The sequence below is a fragment of the Antechinus flavipes genome, chromosome 2 (genome assembly GCF_016432865.1).
Source record: "Antechinus flavipes isolate AdamAnt ecotype Samford, QLD, Australia chromosome 2, AdamAnt_v2, whole genome shotgun sequence".
NCBI classification, from domain to species: Eukaryota; Metazoa; Chordata; class Mammalia; order Dasyuromorphia; family Dasyuridae; genus Antechinus; species Antechinus flavipes.
In genome coordinates, this window is record NC_067399.1 from 595,162,678 (window position 1) to 595,188,320 (window position 25,643).

General features: G+C 32.7%; 1 protein-coding gene across 1 annotated transcript in view; it reads left to right on the forward strand.

Annotated features, from left to right (window-relative positions):
• ATRNL1 (attractin like 1) overlaps positions 1 to 25,643 on the forward strand; it is a 1,270,304-nt gene that overhangs the window by 973,393 nt on the left and 271,268 nt on the right. The window contains exon 27 of the mRNA XM_051981495.1: positions 6,147 to 6,254. Coding sequence (XP_051837455.1) covers positions 6,147 to 6,254 — 108 coding nt within the window. The remainder of the gene's footprint in view (positions 1 to 6,146; positions 6,255 to 25,643) is intronic.

Here is a 25,643-nt window from a genome sequence, read left to right on the forward strand (position 1 = left end):
ATGTGGACAAAAAATGCATGCATACAGAGCTGTCCCTATAATATATAAATTATATGGTAACCCAAGTTTGAATATGTATAGGTTACTAAGTAGCTAAGAATGATACCTTTTTATTTTAAATTAATAATTAAAATCAAAATAATCCTCGAATTGCCTGTATTTCATTAGGTATAGATTAATTAACAATTTTGGGGTTTTGTTGTTGTTTTATGTTTCATACTGGAATAGAAATAGAAAGAGCAAGGCTATGCATGATCTCAAGATTTAATTTGGGAATACAAAATGAAGTTGATCTACTGGAAAGCTCAAAGTCCTGAAGCCTGTTGGTGCAGCAACAAGGTCAGTGGCAAGGCCCATGAGTCCCTGGATTACACCAATAGGTCAATTCTCACTCCCCAAGGTCTGGATGGCACAGAGCAAGGGGAATATTAAGGCTTAGAGTACCACTGGCAGCAGTGGTGGTTCAAAGGGTTTCATCAGGAAAAATATAGTGGGTGATCCCCATCCCACCCAAGCCATGTGAGCAATTAGCTAGAATAAATTCTGGGCATCTGGGCTTGGAGAAGGAATAGAAGGAGGAAGATGCTTAATAAATGCTTGTTTCCTTTATATATAACATATATAATATATGTATATATATGTTAAATAGATCAATTTATTTGTGTATTTTACCGTTTCTTATTAGCTGTGCTTTTTTCCTACCTAAATATCTCTCATTTTTACCTATTAAATTGATCTGGAAATCAAGATTGTATTTTCAGACACCATCTTCTTAATTAGCTATTCATTCCTTAATTTTCCTTTCTCTTACACACTTCCTGCTTTCACTTACTAATGATAATAAAACCCTTTCACTACTTGAAAGGTTTTTGATGCATTTTTAAACTTTATAATCCCTAGTAAAAACTTCTAGGATATTTTTAGCTTTATCAAATCTGTCCCACATAAAGTGGGTGGTGGGTTATAAGTGGTAGTCATTAGATTTAAAAGTCTTGGAAAACTCTCATACTATATTTCACATTTTTGTCATTGACTTGTATAAAGGCAAAGATGAGTTAACGTATTTAATTTCCTTATGACACAAAACTTAGAGAATTAGAGGGAAAATGAAGTTTAAGTAGGGTTACTATTCTAGGGACAACCCTTCTTAGTCCCTGACTTCTTCCAAGCCAGAAGAACAAAAGTCATATCTTAAACAAAGTGCTTTTAAATGAGTGCTATCCTTTTTAGTGATGGCTTTCAGAACTATTTTTCTGAGGTGCTTATAAAGGATTTTGCTTTTATTGAGACCCCATTATAACTAATGACACACATTTGTGAAGCAATTTAATATTTTCACAAGTAAAGATTCTGGATCTCTTCCTACCTTTTGAAAAACAGAGTATCAAACGTTGTTGCTTTTTTAAAAAAGATAAAATAGATAGTACATTCTATCAAATAGTCATACTTTCTCAACCTTGACTCCTCTTTACCCACCACATGGCTAGCCTGAACCCCCATAAACAGCAAAATTTCCTTCTCCTTTGCCTTGCTTTCCCTCCCTTACTCGTCCTGGGCCATCCAGATAGGCAGAGCAAGTAATGGGATGACCCACTGTCATCTACTTTGTTCCAAACACTATACTAAACACTACAAATTTTATCTCATTTGATCCTCACAACAACCCTGGGAGATAGATTATATTGTTATCCCCATTTTAAAATTGAGAAAACTGAGGCAAATATAGGTTAAGTGACTTGTCTAGGCTCATATAGCTAGAAAAAATCTAAGACTGGATTTCAGCTCAGGTCTTCCTGATTCCAGGCCCAGAATTTTATCCATTGTGTTACCTGCCTGTGTGTATGTATGCATATAACAGTAGAAAAATTATTATTTCATAGTAATAGTATTATGAACCTTCTTTACAAAGATGAAAATTTAAGATATTTTAGCAAGAATTCTCTGATTAGACTATTTTCAGAAAAGTCTAGAAAGACTTGTATGAATTAATGTTTAGTGAAATAAATAGTACTAGGAAAATGGACATAGTACAGAAAGATTACGTGATGATCAACTATGATAGACTTAGATCTTAGTAACACAATGATTCAAGAGAATTTAAATAAACTTGAGGTGCACAATGCCATCTACATCCAGAGAGAGAAATATGGGGACTGAATGTGGATTGAAGTATGCTATTTTCAACTTTTTGTTTGTTTGATTTTTTTTCTCATGGTTTTTCTTTTTGTTCTGATTTTTCTTTCACAACATGACTGATATGGAAATGTGTTTAAAATGATTTAACATATATAACACACCAGATTGCTGATGTCTTGGGGGGGAAGTAAAGTAAGGAGGGAGAAAAAATTTGTAAGATTAAAATCTTAGAAAAGTGAATGTCGAAAACTATCTTTATATGTAATGAAAAAAATAAAATATATATATTTTTAAAGAGTTCTCTGACTAATATAGTCTTTTGGTGTCAGATAAACTCAGTGGTCTAGATTCTAAATTTTACTGCAAATGTTTACTATTCTACTCAATACTATCTTGTTTTATAATAATAGTTTTACATGGTATTTTTGGGTTTTTGTGTCTTCATAACAAGCTTTTTATAGACAGGGAGTCAGGTAATAATTGTTTTTCTTTTACACCTCTATAACTAGAATACTGTTGAGCATTGAATAAATGCTTATTGATTAATTAATTGATTTGATTGACAACCATTGATCTAGAACTGGAATGAACCCTAGAAGTCATTTAGACCAAGTACCCAGATGAGGAAACAGAAACTCAGAGAGATTGATTATCCAAAGTGATACAAGATAAAAGGAGAAAGACCTTTGACTCCATATGCAATTCACTTTTCATAGACTGTGCTGAATGCATTTTGGGAAGAGAGGATTAAATATATATTTTTTAATGCTGTAGTCCCTCTTAAAAGTGAAAATTTTTATGAATGAGAAACATCCAAGAAGTAATACTAGTCATCCCCAACACTGTTGTGTATTCAATTACAAAGAATCTATTCTTTGTTGATAGCAGTGGATTTAGAGTTATGATTTTACTGACTAGATATTAATAAATGTGATTTCATAGGCAGATCATGAATTTTAAGGACTGTAAAACAGATGTATTAAAGGGAATCAGTTTAAGCTTCATTGATCAATTTGACACTTGCTAGTACTTTCTAATCTTAAAAGTGCTACCCAAAGTGATTTTTAAATATTTACTCCTCAATATGATGCAGACATTATGTTCCCCATTATAACATGAGGAAAATTGAGAGGAAGTGAAATAATTTGCCTATGGCAATAGAAGAAAAATCAATGTCAGGAACAAGATTAAAACTTACAGCTTGCTGAAGACTATCTAACTGTACACAGATATAGCCAAGTTGATTATTTTCAAAAGAGCTGGGAAAAAGGAAGTCTTCTTCACTAGGGTCATATTTTTTGGCATTTGAATTTCTGGATGGAAATAAGTAATATATGCTTATTTTTAGAAAGATGCTTAAATTGGCTTTTCTAACTTGCTACTGATTGTATTTTGAATATGAGAACTTTCTTGCACCTGGAGTTTGAGAAATGAACTTGGTAAATAAATCATGTTTTCTTTTTACTTTGATCAATCTAATAGATAAATTTATTTTATTAGTAGTTCCTTTTATATTTCTGTTGTCCCCAGAATGTTTCCATATTAATTCTTTTAAAAAGATTGAAAATTCTCAACTTACTCTGAAGACAAAGAATTGCAAAATATATTTACTGTGTTGTCAAAAGCATCATTTGGAAAATATTAAATTTAAACTATCATAAAGCATTTTCTTTTTTCTGTTATTATCTCATAAGGGGTTTTCTTAATGGAACCTCACAATGCTATATATGGTTACATTCAAAGATTTCATGCTATGAGAATTATTCTTAAAATACCTTTTTACCAGTGTAATGTATATACTCTGAGAATACTATGAAAAAACCCCAGAAAAACTAACTATGCAAACATAGTTAGAATAATGATATTATTGGAAAGATTGGGAGCAATCTAAATGCTCTATAGTTGCAATGTAATCAAACTGGTATATCAAAGACATGGGATATTTTGATTTAATTAAGCAAGTAAGATCTGTAAAAGAAATGCAAAGTTTCATAGAAAATAATAGGAATTAAGATGGTGGAAAGAAATGCCATTTTGCACAATAATAAGGAATACATATATCCATAGAACCAATCACTTTACTGGTATAGGAAATTGCTTATAAGAAAATTAATTTTAACAAAAAAAATCGGTTACAGTTCAAGTTACAATGTCAGAGGATTTCTCATGGCACTAAAATGTTATATGACTAGTCAGAATGTGCCCAAGATAACAATACTAATACTAAGACTGAATGTTAGAATAAGCCTTTTTATAGCATTTACTATGTACTTAAAGTCTTTCCAATTATTTGAGTCTTATAATAACTGGAGACAGACTATGATTATCCCCATTTTACAAATGAGGAAGCTGAAACAGTTACTAACCCAGGGACATACAGCTACTAAGTGTTTGAGGCCAGATAGGAACTTGTCGTCCTGACTCCAGGCCCAGCATTCTATACAGTGTCATTTGTGTTTCTCTCTGAGATATCCACACATACAAACACACATATTCTCCAAAGTTGTCTTTCTAAACACTATATATACAAATGTCTGTACACACACACACACACACACACACACACACACACGCATACATAGGAGTGCTTATATACAAGGAGAATCATTGCATGTGTTTCATATATTATAGACATGATTGCATATGTGTATGTATAAATGTGTCTTTCTGTATGTATATACATATGTATTTATATATTTATGTATAAAAATATTCATAAATTTGGAAGTAAATAGATAACAATGCAAACAAATATAAATGTAAGTCAATATGTTGTGAATGTTTTTTGTATGTTAAAACTTGCTTTTTCATGAAAAGATATTTAATTGGTTTTCCTTGCAGCTTAAATTTTAGAATGATTTTTAAGGCCAGTAGTTAATTTTTTAAGATGTGTGAATAGTCCCAAGTTTCTGTGCAGAATGAAGCAGGTTCTTTGTTTAAGGAGTCTCTTTTCCCCAGTGATATGATATTCTTCTAATTTGAAGGAACATTTAATTGCACTGCTCATCCACTTTAAATATTTAATAATCCTTTTATTAGTTGCAGGAAAAGAAAGAGATAAGATTTGCAATACCTAATCTTTCCCATCATTTTTTTGTTATCATGGCTTAATGAATATTATAATTACAGGTAAAGACAAAAATATAAATTACTTTCATGTTCTTGATTGGAACCCACTTTCAAGCTTATTGGTTTTCATTTCACCTGAAGTCAAAGGAAAAAGAGAGATGCTTGTTTTTTTCAAAGACATTAGATGAAATTTCCACTACTTACATAATCGTCCAACTTAAAACATGAACAGAGAGGGTATGATTCAAGTAGCAAATACTATTACTAATAACTCCAACAATAAACTAAGAGTATTACAGGTCTTACAGGATTTGTTTTTAGCAGATAGTTTGACAAGACTTCATTTTTTTTCTTATCTTTTAAAATTTATTTTTATTTAAAATAAAACATGATTTGTTTTGATTAAAGAAAAAATACTATATCCTCATCATTAAATAAGCAGTATGCAATTAGGTGACAGCAGCTACTAACTGATGTTTTAAATATATTTTGAATATATTTCATTAGACTTAGGGGAAAAAAAACAAATATTGACAGAGGGAAAGATTCTCTGTTTGACAAGAACTTTGGGGAAAACCAGAAAGCTATTTGGTAGAAATTAAATTTAGATTATTATTTTTTTAATATCATATACTACCATAAACTCAAAAATAAATAAATAAATAAAATCCAACATTAAAAAAAAAAAAATGGGAGAGCAAGAAAAGGGAGGTAATTCACTTAGTCTTGGGAATGCATTTCAGTTGCAAGTCCCTTTGTAAGTACTGTGAATTTGAATGCTTTATGTACATGTAACTCAGGACCCAAGGGAAAGACAACTCTCATCTTTAAGGATATGAGTATGAATATGGATATGTCTAATACCTGTACTTTTATTGTTGGATATAATGCATGTGTAAAAACACATCTATTTTAAAACAAACTATTTTAACCCCCTCCAGCAACTGCTTCGAGAAAGACAGCAGATGGCCAGCCGCCCCTTTGCTTCTGTTGACGTAGCGGTGGAAGTGGGAACTGAACAGACCGACTTTCTACGAGGGACATTAGAGGTAGGAACAGTGGTGCTGAAAGGGGACTGTAATGATTTGCATATTTATATTGCTTCTCTCATCTACATCTGCTTCTGAAACCAAGCAGAGTCTGATTACCTCTACTTGACAAGACTCTGCTACATATGTTATGCCATTTTCAAGGCACAGAGTTTTAATAGCATGACATGAGCTGTGACAAAAGCCACTGGAGAATCTATTAGCTTAGGCTGGAGTGACAGTCTGATCACCTGGCTGCCTTTCATTGACAGATAGGAGCTGAAGGAATTTCAGACAAAGGTATGACAGAGTTAGGCAACAAGCTTCATATCTTTGCTCCTTAGAGGACACATTGCCCCCTAGTTAATAGATCACATCTATCTTAATTAACAAAGTTTTCTGGAAAAAGAGGGCACGTGTTGTATTTTAATTATGTAGTTTCATTGTTTTAAGGAGTATAGAATATGGTGAATATTTTCATTTGTGGTTAATGACTGTGTTATTACATTTTTTATTGCAAATGCATAAATACTGTACAGTGAAATAGAAATCATTATATGCAAGTCAATGTGGTATCAGGATCGTGTAATAATGCATGAAATGGTTTCTGAGCATGGGAACAAAAAGTGGAAGGGAAATTTACAAGGTGTGATTAATGATTAATCAAAGTATATTGATGCTTTGTAATTAATTGCATTATATTACTCTTTATTTATGATTATTAAACATGGTTAATTTTTTAAATTGGGGGTCTTGCCAAAGTAGACATATTTGATTCTTTTAGAATTTTTCCTGTCATTTGTTAAATTCCTGTTTTAATATTTTTAACACTGCCTTTCCTTAAGAAAATATGGTGACAAAGGAGACATTGTTTTAGAAACTTAAATTTTAGGAGATGTCAAAAATGAAAATAGAATTATAACTTTCTACATTTTTTAGGCATAATTATAATTCTAACTTTATTTTCGTACTTGGAATAGAAATCATTGTCAGCCTAACTCACACAGACCAATTTCTTGAAAAATGTGTGAATTTTTCTTCTTTTCATTTATTTATTTTTCTGTTGCTAAAGATCTCATGTTAAAGGTGATGTGCTGTGCCTTCACATGCTCTGTCCATTCCACAAGCCAGGAGGAATAGTTTGGAAAGTTTACAGTTGGATTGTCCTTCATTTCAGTGAGCAAAAATTGGGACGTCATAGACAAAAAATTGTTTGGGAGGGGACATTTATTTTACATAGGTTCATCACAAATTTTTTAAAATTTTAATTTATTTATTTTAATACACATTGCTTTCTGAATCATGCTGGGAGAGAAAAATCAGAGCAAAGAGGAAAAACCATGGAAGAGATTAAAAAAAAAAAAACAGAAAAAAAAGAAGTGAACATAGTATGTGTTGATATACATTCAATCTCCATAGTTCTTATTCTGGATACACATGGCATTTTCTATCCAAAGTCTATTGGGGTTGCTTTGAATCACTGAACCACTGAGAAGAACCAAATCTTTCATAGTTGATAATCTCACATTCTTGCTGTTATTGTGTACTGTATATTGCTGGTTCTGCTTATTTCACTCAGCATCAGTTCCTGTAAATTTTTTCCAGGCATTTCTAAAATCATCATGGTCATCATTTTTTTAATAGAACAATAATATTCTATTACCTTTATAAACCACAACTTATTCAGCCACTCCTCAATTGACTGGGTATCTACTCATTTTCCAATTCTTTGACACTACAAAAAGAGCTACTACAAATATTTTTGCATATGTGTGTCCTTTTCTCTCCATTATGATTTCCTTGGAATACAGATCCAGTAGCTGTACTGCTGGATCAAAGGATATTCCCAGTTTGATAGCATTTTGAGCATAGTTCCAGATTGCTCTCCAGAATTATTGGATCATTTCACAATTCCACCAAAAATGCATTAGTATCCCAGTTTTCCCACATCCCATCCAACATTTATCATTATCTTTTCCTGTCATCTTAGCCAATATGACTGACAGATATGAATTGGTACTCAGAGTTATCACAAAACTTTTTAATCAATGGTGTTTAATAAATAGGATAAAACAAGCTTTGGGAATGTTATCCTTCTAATAGAAATGTGGAAGAGTTTGATAGAAAAAGTCCTAGCCATTAAGTTTAAAGTTGGAGTCATAATTATGATATTTACTAGCTGTGTGACCATGAACAAGTCACACAATCCATCTGAACTTCCATTCCATCTGAGAATAACACCTGCTCTATCTATGGTGCAAAATTGATGTGACAGAGTACTTTTTAAATACAAAAGCACAAAATAATGCTCATGATAGGTGTTTGTGTAAACACATATGTAGAATTAACATTAGCATAGATTTACAGATATGGAAATTAAGGCACAGAGAAGGAATTATATTATATCTCAGTTCTGCCAGGTTCTAATCAAGTGCTTTGACCCTTTTCTCTTGTCAACATCAATATCAATATCAAGGTAACCAGAGTACATTAAAAGGCAAAATCTGAATGGGGGAATAAGAAAAAGGAAAACAAAATTCAAAGAACCAGATGATTCAGACAGAGTAATCAGTTCTGAATAACTGAATTTTCCTCTAATTCTCTTGCACCTTCCATACTAGAACCCCACCTCTGAAAGGGCAAAACAGAGGAAAAAACTGTTAGGATGGAAACTAATAGCACAATTCAAGAAACTCTTTTCCCTGCTAGGAATCATGTTCCTCACCCTCTTGTTATTGCTATGCTACGTTATAAAATATACAATATTAAGATGTCACTGTTAACTCCCCTAAGTGCTGCTCTACTCTCCAAACCTCAGAAAGGCTTCATCTAGAGAGAGGATTGAAGAGGCAATAGCTTAAACTGTGGGAGAGCTCAGCTGTCTTACTATGAGCAGGCTCCCAATCCTTAGCCTACCAATACAGCAAAGCCTCCCAATCAGCAGGGTCCCCTGAACAGCAGCCTTTCACACTTAACTGTGGTTGGCTCCTTGATTGCTCCTGTTGCTTTCTGAATCCCACCCTTCTAACTTCTTAACTGCCTCTAAAGGCTCCAATTAATGTCTTTTCATAGTCAATGACTCATCTTTCCCTTTGGAGGTCAAACTCATGAAATCTGCTTTTCAGTTATGAAAGCAGACTGCTTATTTAATCTTTCCAGTGTCCAAACCAGTTTGCAAGTTGTAACTTCTCAAACTCAAAACAGACCAATGCAAATGATATGAGGGACCATAATATTCTGTGGCCGTAGTACCCTATTAATCCTCAGATACTCTATATTCCTGTGAAGGGAAATTTTATCCACTCTTCTAAATATTCTGTCTCTCATATTTTAAAGGAAAAACTTTATAACACATGGATTTTTATCAGTTTTTGACATAAAATAGTTTGTTTTTTGTCTCTTTCAGCAGCCAAATTTAATCTAAATTTTATTCTAAAATTTAATTCTCTGTTTCTTTCAACAAACAAGTCATTTGTGTACAAAGGGCAATGCCTCATATTTTATAATACTGAACAAAAATAGATTTTTCTTTATAAAAGCAAATTGTTTCAAAATACAGTGAAGATAAAGAATGTATCTAAAATTAAAGGATATATACATAATATATATCAAAATATGTAGATATTCTAAACATATATTTACATGGGTATATATGCATATGTGTGTGAATAATTTAAAATAACAACTATTGTAAACTATACTGCATACAAATATAGTCATATTTGGACTTTATATTCCAACCAGTCTAGTAAAATGTGTCAATGATCATGAAAAAAACAGAGTAGAGAAGACATGATGATTCATTGCACATGATGGAAGTTGAGAAAGGAGATGGTTAGTTTCAAATGGATGGGAAGGTCTTTTGCCAATAACAGAAGTAGTTAAGCCAAGAGGATTAGCATGTTTGGGGGGAGAAGGTGGGGAGAGTGGAAAAGATATAAATTAACTTTGAGACATTTTGAATTTGAGATTTCTGGCAGGAAATTCATGTGAAGATAGATAACAGGAAGTAATTTCTAACTAGGCTCAGAGGTTTGGGAGTCAGAACAAGGCCAAAAATGAGTTTGAAGAGACATCTGCATGGAGGTGATTGCTGTCTAAGCCTTTTTGTCATCTCTTGTAATCTGCCCATCATACTCAGTAAGTCAGATCAGATTTTATTATCTCTGTTTTTGGGAAATAAAGAACACAGATAAATTAAACCAGTCTCTCAAGACAATAGAGTAAGTAAGAGAGCCTGGCCTAGAATCCTATATTTGGAACCTGTAGGGACTCTTGAAATCCTCATGTCTCTCCTCCTCATTTTACAGGTGGTTTAAGTAAGGTGCAAAAAAGTTATTTTCTTAAGGTCATATAGACAGTGTCAGATCCTAAATGAGAAAGCAACTTCTGTTTTCCAATCTAACTCCTCCTCACATTATACTTCAATGTGTTCCATAGGACTAAGGCTTCCTAATTATTATGGGCTTTTGCCATTATTCTGTTCATGCCAACATGATACCATACTGAAATAGGGGAGTCATTTTGTGGACCCCGTGTTTTCAAAAGCTCAAGATGTCTTGAACTCTAACTAGTTAAAATAACTAGGGCCCTCAGGCTTTACAATGCTGTAATGCTGTCGCTGTTAGGCAGTAGTCAATTAAAGTTCATGTAGTACTTTTTGATTGAAGTACTCAAACAGTCCTTGATGATTGTAAGTCTTCAGCAAGGACTTTCAATGGGAAAGTTATTGGCTATGCCTTAGTATCTTAGACAATGCCAGTGGATGTCACCATATCGTAAATTGCCATAAAGAAATCAGAGTGATTTACTCAACTGCAATAAAGTCGGCACATGAGCTTTCTGTTATTTTTATATTTGAAGTTCATCTTAAAAGTCACTTTTACAATTTTCCCATCCTAATAAAGTACCCTAACTTGCTTTAAAAACTAACCTAGTTTAAACAGGGTTTATTTGGAGATTTAATTTAACTCATATAATGAGCAATTTTCAAAGCTGCAATTGCAGCATATTTTATTTTTACAAAAAGGAAGCTGTATTCATATCCTATTAACATTTTGTGTTGTTTCATCTCTTGCCCTCTTTCCCACCCCTCAAAGACAATTAAAAAAATCTTTTTACCAATGTTTTCATTTAAAATCTTTTTAGGGACAGCATGATGCAAAGGAAAGAGCTGTGTCCAGAAGAGTTTGAATCCCTGCTTTGCTACTTACCCCATGTGTGACCTTATACTTGTCTTTTCACTTCTCTAGATCTCAGTTTCTTCATCTGTTAAATTACTAATATGCCCTCCGAGGCTCTTCCAGCTCAAGAGCTGAATAGGGATTTACCTAACACAAAGTACATAAAATACAGTAAATACATAACTAATTAATCACAGTACCCAATTCTATCTTCATCTGATCTCCCCCCCCTCTTTTTTTCCTTTTACTTAGAAATTTTAGTTGCAGGAAAATATCTCAGGTTTGGAAGAAGGTTGATCAGGAGGAAGTGCCAATGAATAATGCATCCCCATCCTTGGACCAGAAAAGCTTCTCATTTGTATTCTACCTTTTCTTTGGTGTACCCAACAGCAGTAATTTTGATATCACATTGAGATCAATTGCCTAGTATATTAGGACAGTTCAACCTGGGCTGTTTTTATAAGAAACCTCTCTCCCAAGGTGACAGACAGATTGTTAATATCTTTGCCAGAGAAAGAAACCAACAGTTCTCATGCTAAGAGTGTTATTGGCTTGGCTCCCAGAACAGCATGCACTGGGGCCTGCCACTATTGGCCACAATCTTTGTTCTCTCATTTTGTTTCTAGTCCATCATTTCCTTGGATTAATGGTTCTTACGACTAAATCAACTACCTGACCAGTGATGCCTTTTTCTAAGCTTTCTTCCTATTTTAAATTTTTGAAATAACAATAAAATTTCTGTTTTGATTGTTCATCAAAACTTTGACTTCATGTACAGGTACTACTATTAGGTATTAACCTTTTTGCTATCATGAACATCTTTGGAAGTCAAGAAAAACCAATCTATCCCTTCTCAAATTAATGCTTTAAAACACATAAAATAAAATACAGAGGTTACAAAGAAAACTAATTATATTGAAATGTGCTTGAAAAAATGTGTATCTACATATTAGTGTGTGTGTCTATATATATGTAGTACATATATACATATGTGTGTGTGTATGTTTTACAGGCCCTAAGTAAAAAAAAAATCCCTAACTTAGTACCTTAGTATAATATTGTAGGTCAAATGAATATTCATACCAATTTGATTCTGGGAATTATTCAGACAAATTATAGATATATCTGTTATACAAAAATCCCTAAACTGAAATTTAAAAGGCTACATGAAATAGAAGACATGACCCTACCCTCAAATAATTTATACTCTGAGTTTATAAGATATTTATTCCTGAAAATTCTAACTGTAAGAGTGAAAGTTTATGACTGAGTGCCAAATGATATTTGAGACAGATAGAAATACTATAGAAAATCAGAAGAGCAAAGGATGAAGGATCATGATTAATTTGGGATTTTGAAATAGATTAAGAAACATCAGTAACATTAACAGGACTAGGGCCCTCAACTGATGTACTTTCTGTTTAGATGTAAGCTTCAAAAATTTGGAATTTTCAACATGCCCATCAAGTACTTGTACTATCTGATCCCTTATTGCATCTCTATCCCAAAATAAACAAACAAAAAACTATTGGTAGTAAAGGCATGACCAAAAAAAAAAATATATATATATATATATATATATGTTTAAAATGTGATTCCTAAATAAGTGACTATAAGGAAAAATAGTTGGTAATTATTATATTCTTTCTTCTATCAGTGCAAATGCCCTTTAAAATACAATTACTCACAAGCACATATTATACTCTTACTTAGAAATAAAAATCTTTAAACTTATTATTTCTATTTTCTTCCCATTATTTTAAAAAATATGTTGTCAATTTACATACTTTGAAGTATTGTAAATTCAAGTGTTTTTAGTGTTTAATAAATAGAGGTTTATATGAGACTGAGATGGGAAATAAAAATATTTGGAGTAAGAGTGGTGAAGAATAAACAAGGGTAAAGGGATTATAATTCCTAATCCTAGAAACTCCATTTTGTCTGTGTCCTGTAAATCTGAGTACATTCCTCTCTGCTTGGGATAGAGATGCAATGAGGGATCAGATAGTACAAGTACTTGATGGGCATGTTGAAAATTCCAAATGTTGCTAAATTAGCTTCTAAGATCACAGAACTTAAATCTGGAAATTACCTCAAGTTATCATCCAGTTCAACCCTCTCATTTGCGGAGGAGATAACAGACTCAGAGCATGTTGTTTTGCAAAGTGAAATTTAAATCCAGGTCTTATGACTCTAAATTTAGTTTTGTTGTTGTTTTTGTTACTTGTTTGTTTGTTGTTTGTGTGGGTGTGTTTCTGTGTAGGCTTGTATGTTTTTGTATATAGGAAGAGTTGTTAGGGTGCTACACTGGATATATTGGATTCGTTGCCCCATAATTTCAGTAAGTAAGTTAGGCTTGATTAGAAGTTGCAGTCTACTATTTTTAAAATACCTGGTACTACTGAATATCTAGATATTCAGGACTGGTTTTTCCATAGATGTGATTTTGCCACTAGTACAGAACCACTTTTTGAAATGTCCAATTTTATGTACTTTAGACAGATTCTATATATTAAAAACTCCATTTCTCTCTACTCCAAATATCCTGCAAAACACTTTTCCTCTAAAATTTTTACTTTCTATCAAAGGCTGGTCCCCAGAATTGAAAAATTGAATTTTAAAATTCTAACCATACCCTTCTTCTCCCTCACCCAAATCCAAGTGGCTGTCAAGCTTTGTCAGTTCTACCACTACATTATACCTCTGATCTCTGCTCTATTACCATGAATTTAGTTCATGTCCATCTCCACTCCAATCTGTGCTATTGTATATGTCTCCTAGTCAGATCAACAGCTTTCAGTCTCTTTTCTCTTTAATCTGTTCTCTATATAACCACTAAAATAATCTTTCTAAAGCACTTAGATCATGTCATTTTCTTGCTCAAAAAAAAAAAAAAAAAAGCACTACTTCCCTGTTGCCTTTAGCATAAAATATAAACTTCCTGGCTTTGCCCTGAAATCTTTTTATTCTGTCTCTTACCTACCTTTTCTGGCTTATACCACATTATTACCTTCTACTCATACTAGCCTATTAGCTCTTTCTTGATCTCCAGACTCTGTCCCTTTCCTCTATGTCTTTCCATAAGCTTTCTCTTTCCTCACTTTTAATTTTAGGAATCCAAAACTTTCTTGAAAGTTCAATTCACATGCCATAAGATTCCTAAGGGAAGCTTTTCTTGATCCAATTAATTATTAATTATGTCTACCTCAAAAAAATATTATATATTCAGATGTTGCAACATTCCCCCAGAGAAAAGAAATTTCTTAGGTATAAAAACAATTTTTCATTTTTTTGTTTTTGTATATCCAACACAGTACTTTACATGTAATAGGTTCTTAGTATGTGCTTATGAATTTCACTTAGATTGGATTGGAAAGCTTCTACTATTAAAACAAAAAACAAAAAAAACATTAAGATCATTTATATCTCCTAACTGATCTGTTAGGGTGGAATGAATCAATCATCATATTTATTAAGAACTTATGAAATATAGACATTGCTTGAAACGCTGGGAACATGAATACCAAAAGGAAACAATCCCCAATTTTAATGCATTGAAAGGGACAAAGTGGACTACGGGAATATGTTTCCTTTTCTATTCATCAGTTCTGATGAGTCGATTATTTCACAACTGCTCTATCTGATAAAACAAACAAACAAACAAACAAACAAACAAACAAAAAAACCATGGGAATTTATTTCCAATCTTTAGGGACTGTTCCAAGCAACATCTTTTAAATTGCTGCTTGCTCATGCCATGTATTTGGAAGAAAGAATAAATTACTTTTTTTTGTTCCTTTCATCTGAAAAGTTCTCATTTAGGCACTAGCCCACTTTATGTGGGTCCTAGTACCATCATGCAGTAGTTGAGAAGAAGGACTGGTATAGACAGTTCCATTGTAAGAAAAACTTCCTCTTCCAAGGTAGATAGGAAACTTTACCATAGCTCTTAAATTCTTAAGGAGTTGTCTAGAGCAGAATTGTGGAATATGACACCCACAGGCCAAATGCTGACCATATCACTATTTGGAACTTAGAGCAAAATAAAATGGAGTAGTAAATATATGTGGATGGATATGAGATTACATATGTATTTATGCATATGTGCATGAAAATAATATATACATATGTGTATACATATATATTTATGCATATAAAATTATTTAACAAAATAAAAATATCATAAAAAATAGGTAATATCACATTAAAAAAATAATTCCACATATCACCCAGTCTTCCTTATGTTTGACCTAGTGTCTCCCTTTCTATTTGGGGTGACCCCCCCCTGACCCAGAACACTGAGAGCTTACTTACATGGTATCACCCAGTCGATACATGCATGGATTCAGAATTTCCTGGTTGTAAATATATTTCTCTATCTCCTGGACCAGCAGTAGCAAATTCATGGCCTAGAGTACAGTCTGAATCAGATTAAAATGTAACTGATAAATGTTGACAAAATAAATACAATGGAGACAATATAAATTTGAGGTTTTCTAAGTTTATATGAGGCCCATAGGGATATCCTACTTTTCTCCAAAGATATAGTGGCTTTAGTGAAACAACAGCCATTACATACAAAAAAAAGAGTTAGAACATACAAAAAAGGAATCTTAGATGTCATTTAGGCCTTTTTTCATTTTACATGTGAGAGGAATTGAGGTTAGAAGAAATTAAGTGATTTCCCCAAGTTTCTCAAGATCATAAAAGGATTGAGTCCAAAACAGAAATTCAAACATAAGTGTTCTGAATCCAACTCTGTTTTTTTTTTTTTTTTTTTCCCTGAGACAACTGAGGTTAAGTGACTTGCCCAGGGTCACACAGCTAGGGAATGTTAAGTATTTGAGACCATATTTGAACTCAGGTCCTTTTGACTTCACGGCTGGTGCTCTATCCACCACACCAACTAGCTGCCCCTGAATCCAACTCTTAACTGTCATTTCAAAGTGCAGTGCCACTTCATGCTAATTCCCAGAATATTGTATTCTCAATGTTTGGTGTATCTCAGAAAATATTAATGATTAATCTTTAAAATCTTAACATTGTAATAATTCACTTTCTATATCTGTAATAATAGCTAATAATTCACTTAGATTTTAAAGTAAATTTGGTTATTTTAAAACATTTGACTGGTGTTTTCACATGGCTTGATTTAATAAATGAGTGACCAACATCTCAGAGTTCTTATTATCCATATTTTTGGATGCCCCAAACTCTAAATTATGAACATTTCCCCTTACCCTGAAAATTGCGAGTTACAGAATTGCAAGAGCCCCAATGTTGTACTCACCTTCAGATTTTTTGCAACTCTGCAAAAATTACTTTCTAACGATGGGATGATCGTTTTATTTTACAAAGTCCTTTTGTACTTTCAAAGATGCTCTATAAAGACAGCATTGTTTTATCACTGTAAATGGACAGGTAAGATAGCTAAAGGTTATCAGAATATGATTGTTTGGGTCACTAATAATATGTATCTAGGTTTTATTTCCTACTCAGTTTTGCACATGGCAATCCTTTTGAAGTGAGAAAGATACTTAGAGATACTCTAGTTAAAACCCTTGATTTTATAGATGAGGAGATAAGTATAACATAATGGAAAAGAGCTAAATTTGGACTCAAGACTTGGATGCAAGTCCAGATAGGTTTTTAGTGAGGTTTAGTTGCTCACAATCATTCATCTATTAAATAAAGTTGGGTAGTATGTTATGTTATCCTTACGACTCAACAATGTTTAGGAATACTGTGTATTCTTTTCCAAATGTAGTAAATGTATTAATACATGATCAAAACTCTCAGAATTATAAAACATATTCTAGAAAATTAAAATTTCTCAATTTTTAAATGTGTTACACTTATCATTTTTAGAGCTTAAAACAAAATATAATATACCCATTGAACAATATACATGCTGAATTCACAAAACGAATATGTTGAATTTTAGAATACTAATTGGCTCTTATTTAGAATTATTAGAGTGGCTTTCATACCTCCCTAAGACTATTTAGCCCATATGGTTTTCAAATAGCTTGCTAAGAAATGTAGGATTAATAAAATGAACAGAATCACCAAGGAATAACATGCTTGATTGAACCAATTAGGTTAGATTAAGGGAAGGTGTTTTACCAGTATCAGTATGGTATGAATGCAGCTTATTAATTAAATTAATGTATTGTGCTTATTTCTAAATTAATGGAATCGGAATGCATAATCCAATTATTTTCAAGCACAAGAAAATTTCTGTGCCTAAATTTTAAAATAAATGACATTGTAAATGTCCTAGGTTTACTAGAATTAATGAGTAAAATTCTGCCAACATCTCATTTCATTAGATAATTGCAGGATTCACTGAGTGCATAGCTAAAGATATATGCATAAATGTATACATATATGCATTTAACTTTAGTAAGGTTTCATAAGTTAGAAATATAAGCATAGATTTTGTCCTCACATGATTGTTATAAATTTATGTTTTTAAAGTTTTAAAAACTATTTGAATTGAATACTATAGATAATGGAAAATGTTAAAATGGAATGAGTGAAAAAATGTGAGATATTAATATCTCTCCAGCTTCTCAATAATAAGCAAGTAAAATTTGCAGGTAAAGTCTCATATCTTGATAACTCTTAGCCATCTTACCTATCCATTGACAGTGAGAAGTTAAAGATCATGTCCATTTCTCTGATGAAACAATACTGTCTTTATAGAGCATCTTTGAAAGTACAAAATGACTTTGTAAGGTAAGACCATCATTCCATTGTTAGAAAGTAATAAATGGAATTTAGCGGCTTTTGCTGGCAGCATTGCCAGCTCTAGGTGGACAAAGCCTAAATCTCTTTTTGTTTTCTCCTCAGATAAAAGAAATAATTTGTTGAGTTGGGAAAAGGTACACTCAATAGCGTAGACAGATTGTGTCTACATCAGCCAAAAAAAAATACTAGATTACACCCCAATGTAGTAGCTTCTGCATTACCCACATACATTTTGGCATTAATCCTTTTTGGATTCTCATTTAATGTTTGAGTGTTTTCAACATAATGAAAATTAATATTGACAAGCTTGGTAAGTGATTCTTCCATTACTTGGTCTTATAATATTTTACACTCCTTGGTTATATTCATCATATTCTACACAGTATGGGCTGCTAAATAGCACAGTAGATAGAGTGCTAGACCTGGAGTCAGAAAGACTCATCTCAAGTCCAAGCTTAACCTCAAACACTTACTAACTATTTGATTCAGGGCAAATCACTTAGCTGGGTTTGTCTCAGTTTCTTTATCTGTAAAATAAGCTAGAGAAGGAAATGGCAAACCACTACGGTATCTTTGCCAAGAAAACCACAAATAAGAGTTGGACATGGCTGAAAAACAACAGCAAATTATACTTATCTGCATTATATGCTTTATTTCCTCAGGTAGGTTGCAAGTGCCAAGAAGGCAGGGTCTGTGTCAAATAATTTTGTATCACTCTTAGTTTTTAAAACAATGCCTTACCCATAGTTGGAACTTAAGAAATATTTGATGAATGAATAATGAATAAATATTTAACCTTCACATTCTCTGAAATCAAAGCCAACAGCAATTATTTTCCTATTTCCTTGTTGGTTTTCACATGGCACATAGACTAATCATACTATTTACCCAGGGGTACATAATCTGCTAAAACATCATTTGTATTTGAATCATTCATCAATACATAGTTCTCTTCTCTGTCTTGTCAATATAGCAATTTCTGTTTTGTGTCATTTGACTTCCATGTCATATGAAAAGATTAACTAATTGGACTTGTGGTTCTCCAATTCTTAAATATGTGTTAGTCAGCTAGGTCCCCATTAATGCAGATAGTGAAACTGTGAAGGCTTTTGAACTCACACTATTTGAAGTTATAATTATGCAAAATATGTTAATTTGTTCCAGCTCAGTAGAAATATGGTATAATCATATCAAGTTTAATCCCTCAGTGGAATCAACTGCCTTCAAGAATGCAGCAGAATGCTGTGCCATCAAATATACATCTTAAAATGTTCAATTATATATAGTGGGAATTACAAACAAGGGAATATCTGCTAAATTTTAGAAAGAAAGCAATAGGTGTAATCCTCTTGACCAGTAAATATTTGCAAATGACCCAATATTTTTCCTAGATAAATATTTCTACCCATTGGACATATATGTCTCAAATGGTATTTCTTTTTTTTTTTTTAACTCTTTCTCTTAGTAATTTCATCCATCTCCCATTTTTATTTAGATGAGTTACAAATCTATACCTTCATATTCAAACTTGCCTCAGACTTCCAATCCCCTATTGCCAAATGCCTCCTAAAAATTTCCATGTAGATGTTTTATCAGAATTTGACATACATAAAATTGAACTTTCCTCATTAACTAGCCTGTTTCTCTAATTTCCGTATTTCTATTAAAGGTATTCTGTTGCTCAAGATTATATTTTGAAATTATCTTTGACTCTAACCTTTCCCTCAATCCACAAGTTTCACCAATCACAAAGACTCTGTCTATCCTTATAATATCCCTTACAACCACCATCTTCTTTTCTCCCTTCCCCTTGAACATTCTTGATGACCATCAATTTTTCACCTCTTCTTAACCATTGCAGACTATTGTAATAGCTTTCTAATTAGTCTTCCGTCTCTGATTTAGATTCCTATCAAATGCATTCTCCAAATTGATACCCAAGCAATCTTCTTAATTCATTACTTAGATAATTTTTCTCCAATATTAAAAAAAAAAACATTTATTGTCTCATCCAGGCTTAATGAATAAAATATGAATTCCTTTATTTGACATTCTTCTACAGTTTTATCTTATATTTCACAAATGAACATTAGCTCATGTAGCTCCCTTATTCCAAGTTCCATCCAATGAGAATCATCAATAATTCACTAATCTTGTATGACTCTTCCATCCCCATGCCTTTGCTTATGCCAAATCCCATTTAGGAGATAAACTTTACATGTCCCCTTACTATTTCCCCATGTTCCTCTTTTTCATCAAGGGTAAAACTCTGATGCCATCTATTCATGACTTCATTCATGATCTCTCTTGGCTGCAAGAGAGATCTTTCCTTCAGTCTTTATGTTTAAATGATCTTAAGGTGTGCATTCTACTTCTTTCATATATTTTTATTTCAATAAATATTTCCAATTACATGTAAAAATGTTGGCAATATTTTTTAAAACTGTGAGCTCTAAATTCGCTCCTTCTTTATCACACCTTCCTTTCTCACATTCCTATTTGAGAAAGCAAATAATTTTATATTGATTATATATGTGAATATAGGCAAAACATATTTCCATATTGTCATGTTGCAAAAAAATAGACAAGATGTATAACAAAAATAAAGTTTTTTTTAAAGCATCCTTGAACTTGTATTCAGAGTTTATCATTTCTCTCTTTGGAGATGGGAAACATCTTTTAATCATTTATATTTTGAAATTGTCTTAATGAAAGGAGCTGAATCTTTCACAACTGGTCTTCCTTACAGTATTGCCATGTACAATGTTCTCCTGGTCCTGCTCACCTCACTTTGCATGAGTTCATATATGAGTTCATGGTTTTCTGAAACCATACTTTTGGTCATTTCTTATAACACAATACTATTGCATCACAATCATATACACAACTTGTTCAACCATTCACCAATTGATAGGCATCCCCTTGATTTTCAGTTCTTTTCCACAACAAAAAGAACTACTAAAATATTCTTCTATAAGTAGGTAATTTTCTCTTTTATTTCTTTGGAATATAGATCTACTAGTGACAATGTTGGGTCAAAAGATATTCATGGGTTTATATCCCTCTAAGCATAATTTGAAATTATTCTCTGAGATGGATGGACTAATTCACAACTTCACTAATAGTACATTAGCATGCCAATTTTTTCCATATCTCCTTCTAGCATTTATAATTGGGTTCTTTAAGTGTATCATCATACAATCTGAAAAGTGATAAATCTGTTTTCTCATTGCCTATTTTTATTCCTTTAATTGTTTGGTTTTTTTTTTTTGGTCTTCTTTGTAGAACTAGCATTTCTAATTCAATATTGAATAATAGTAGCAATAATGGACACTCTTGATCTTATTAGGAAAGCTTTAAGTTTATCCCATTCCCCCAGAGAGCCTGTAGCACACTCCTGTCATTTCCCTCCTTTCCCCCCTCAAAGTTCTGTAATGAGTTAGAATTTCTTCTTCATGTTCACATTTTCCCCTTGTTTCTTCTTATCTTCTTTTGTATAGGTTCAGAAATGACATCTAGTGAAAGTTGTATTACTAATTGTAAAGTAATTCATAGTGAAGATTCCATTTTGGTTTAAGAGCACACATTGAGTTACATGGCTCCAGATATGTCACTGAACTCTTCATTTCTATGATTGAGTAATACAGAGCATTAAAGTTTTTTTCCTCATATTAATAACCATGTGGGCTCTGACTAACTTTGTTTTTAAAGTTCTATCAGAAAAATTCTTAAAATCTTTCTTCCTTCTAATCACTATTCTTTATTCTGCTTAGTTTACCTCAGAGATTTGACCTTTGCATTATTCTTTATCCCTTATTAAAGCCTCTCAATATTGTGTTTGGTTTTGAATGGTGCTAAAAGATTTTCTTACTGTTGGCAGGAATGTTTTCAAATAGCCTGGGTGAAATGCACTACACATACACATGTACATACACATGTTCCTAGCACACATGAACTGTAAAATTAAAGAGACATAAAGTCAGAAAATGGACTCCTGTTTAAAAGAAAAAAATTGAAAAGCATACAAAGGTGTGAAGTAGAACAATCATACCAACCATGATTTAGATAAACTTCTTGACATAACAATATGCATTTTTCTAGTCTACAAAATGCCATTATATGTGAGTGAATGAATGAATTAATGGATGACTTAATTAATTGATAAAAAAATTTAATAAACATTTATGATGTGATAGCCATTATGCTAAGAGTTGGAGAAAAAAAATAAGAAAGTAAGTACTATCCTTGCCCTCAAGAAGTTTACTTTCTAACTGAGATAATTGTGAAGGAGAGTTAGAGGAATGGGAGTGATGGAATGATTTTTAAATTGCTAGGCAGTAACATAATAGCCTGAATCTAGATATGACAAAACCTCCTTATCAGAGACTAGGGTCTAGAGGTACAGTAAGTATCAAGGGAAGAGGAGTGCAGAAGGGTACAGAGAATGACTAGAATGCAGGCTTAGAGTGTGTGTGTGTGTGTGTGTGTGTGTGTGTGTGTGTGTGTCTAATGAGTTTTATTTCCCACTTCAGGGTTGTGATATCTTTTATGAGTTCTGAAATAATTTATAGAAGGGAAATGTAGAAATGGCATCTTTAGCCAATCTGTTAAGTTTGAATTCTTAAAATCTCAGTCATAAATTCCTTACTATCTCTGTACTGTTCAGTTTATGTGGATATATAGTTTATTATTAGTATTATTAATGTCCCTGGTGTAAATCCAGGAAGTGTTGTTATTTTAAGCTTTTATATAATAGACAATAGGAAATATTCACCCTAAAGGAGAACAAAAGTTCATTAATTAAAACTGTTTTACTTTATTAGCTATCATATCTTGTATACAAATTACTAAAATAATTTTAAATATGTATAGACATTAAATTGAAAGAAATAATTTAGTTTCACTAAAAGTTATATTTATATTATGTTGCTCTTATTAATTCTGGTCATTTGATACTTTCTATAGATAGAATCTTTAAAATTTCATTCTGAAGATAATCTAAGGAACATTTTCTTAATCTGCATTGTACTACTAACTTGCTTCTAGCTGGGAGACTTAAATCTATACAAAAACAGTTTTAATTAACAGTAAAAAAGATATTTTTCAAATTGTGAGGAATTTGCTTTTACCAACTTAACAAAGATTGTAAGTAGTTTGTGATCAGTTAAACTTGAGAAAAGATGCCCCATTCTTTTAGGGTCTGTACCAAACTACAGTAATTGGCAATATAACCTTGACACATTTCAGTCCAAGTATGGATATCTGCCGTTTATTATATGCCAGACAGTATCCATTAACCAAGATGTAGCGCCAAATTAACTCTAATGTTACACTCTTCACAAGACATTCTAGAGCTAGCAATAACATTAAGATAATGCTGTGAAAATACGAATTTCAATTATAAGGCAGATGAGACTGTGGGGGAAAAATGACAGCTTTAATGAGCAGTAGGAGTTAGTATTCACTTTGATAAGGAACAGTTATCCTCCATAGGAAGGGAAGCCAAACACAGCCCGAGGCCTTTTCCTGTTATGTTGCCCATTGCTGATAGTAGCTTCCCATTCCAATTCCTGTCCCTGCTCTTCTTTTCCTGGTGTTGTTGATAGTGGTGAGATTCATCTTAGATAGAAGAGTGTGTATGTTTGTGCATGTGAACATGCACAAACATGCACCTATGTATTATATGCATATTTACAACTATAATTCTTTGAATTCATTTCATATTTTTCTTTCAAATAATTAAAACCATTTTGTCTCACCTTCACCCCCACAATATCTTTGTGAAGATTGGAGAGGTGTGATTGTCTCGATCCAGAAAAAACAAAAACAAAAACAAATAAGCAATCATTATGGGTAAACCAAATTTTTAGGTGGGAATACAAAGATGGGGGCTGGGGAAAGCAAAAAAAAAAAAAAAATGGTCCCTGGCTTCAAGAATATATTCACATATTATATCAAGAAAGCATAAAAATATCAATGATTAAGGATATCAAGAAGTTACCCAAATGCATTAGCACATTTTGTTTCCAACTCTTCCTGATCTCTTTTGGGGTTTTCTGGCAAAGATACTGGAATGGTTGCAATTTCATCCTCTAGCTCATTTTACAAATAAGGGAATTGAAACAAATAGGGTTAATTGACTTGCCCAACATCACATAGCTGGTAAGTGTTTGAGGCCGAATTTGAATTCAGATCCCCTGACTTCAGGCCTTGCACCCAATCTGCTGGGCCATCTTGCTGCCCTTGTTATGGAAGGGAGGAGTTCTAATATACAGGAATGGGGAAAGAGTGCTACAGGCATGAGAGACAGCCCTTGCAAGGGAATGGAAGTGGGAGATGGATTACTAGGTTCAAGGAACAGCAAGTAAACCATAGAGGGCAAGTGAACAACTTATTTATGATTATCCTAAAAAGTAGCCTGGAACCAGATGGGGAAGAGCTTTAAAAATGCCAAACTGAGGTAGTTGTACTTTGTTTTAGACACAAGAGCAGGAAAATGATGGGATATGATTTATCCCTATTTCATACACAGAGAAACTGAAGCATACTTAGTCATTGGCAAAACTGGTAATAAAATCTGAATCTCCTGACATACATCCAATGAACTTTCGCTTGATATGATTTTTAATTATGACATACTTGATAGTTTTCTTGAAATCCTCCCATATCATGCTCTCAAGAATATGGACTTGAATATGGCTCATTCTTTAAGCCGCAGCTGCTTCCTCTCTATGCTAATACATCATGATGTAGTCCAAAAGATGTCATTTTTACTGACATAGAGTGATGTGATGGCTGTGATCAACTGGGTAGAAACCCATAATTAGATCTGTTCTTCATTGAAGGGAATAATTACTTCAGAAGATAAAATTCCCCTTTTTAATAGTTACACATATTTTTTCTCTCTTAGTAGAGGACTATCATTCTGGAATCTAGAAGCTATGCCCAGTAGACTTGTTAGGATACTTGTCTACATTGTGCATGTCCATGTTTGTGATCATTACTCTTTGAGTATGGCTGACAGCAGAAACATTATCTCAAGGACAACTAGTAATATATCCAAGCATTGTCATATGTCCCTAACAGCTTTATGTCTGCCTTGAACAACTTAGGAAAGTGGAGAGACTCAATACTGCCTGTGCTGACCTCTTATTTCCTGCCCTCTTAGTATTCTGCTCTGCCTTCCATGCCTCTCAACCTATGAATTGTTAGTGATTGCATTTTCTTCTTGTTCATTTTGGATTATCCATTTCACATGCAAATTGAGATTTTTTTTCTTTATTCAAAGAATAGAGACTTTGGCTGGAAACTTCAATTTATGATCATTTTAAACTGTTCTCTCCCTACAAAATTCTTCACTATTTCCTTAAAGACCTGGAGACTATCTTCTTTGTTAATGCATCCTACATAACACTAATTAATCTTCCCTTTATATTGAACAAAAACATGCTTTTTAAAATTCTGCACAGTTATA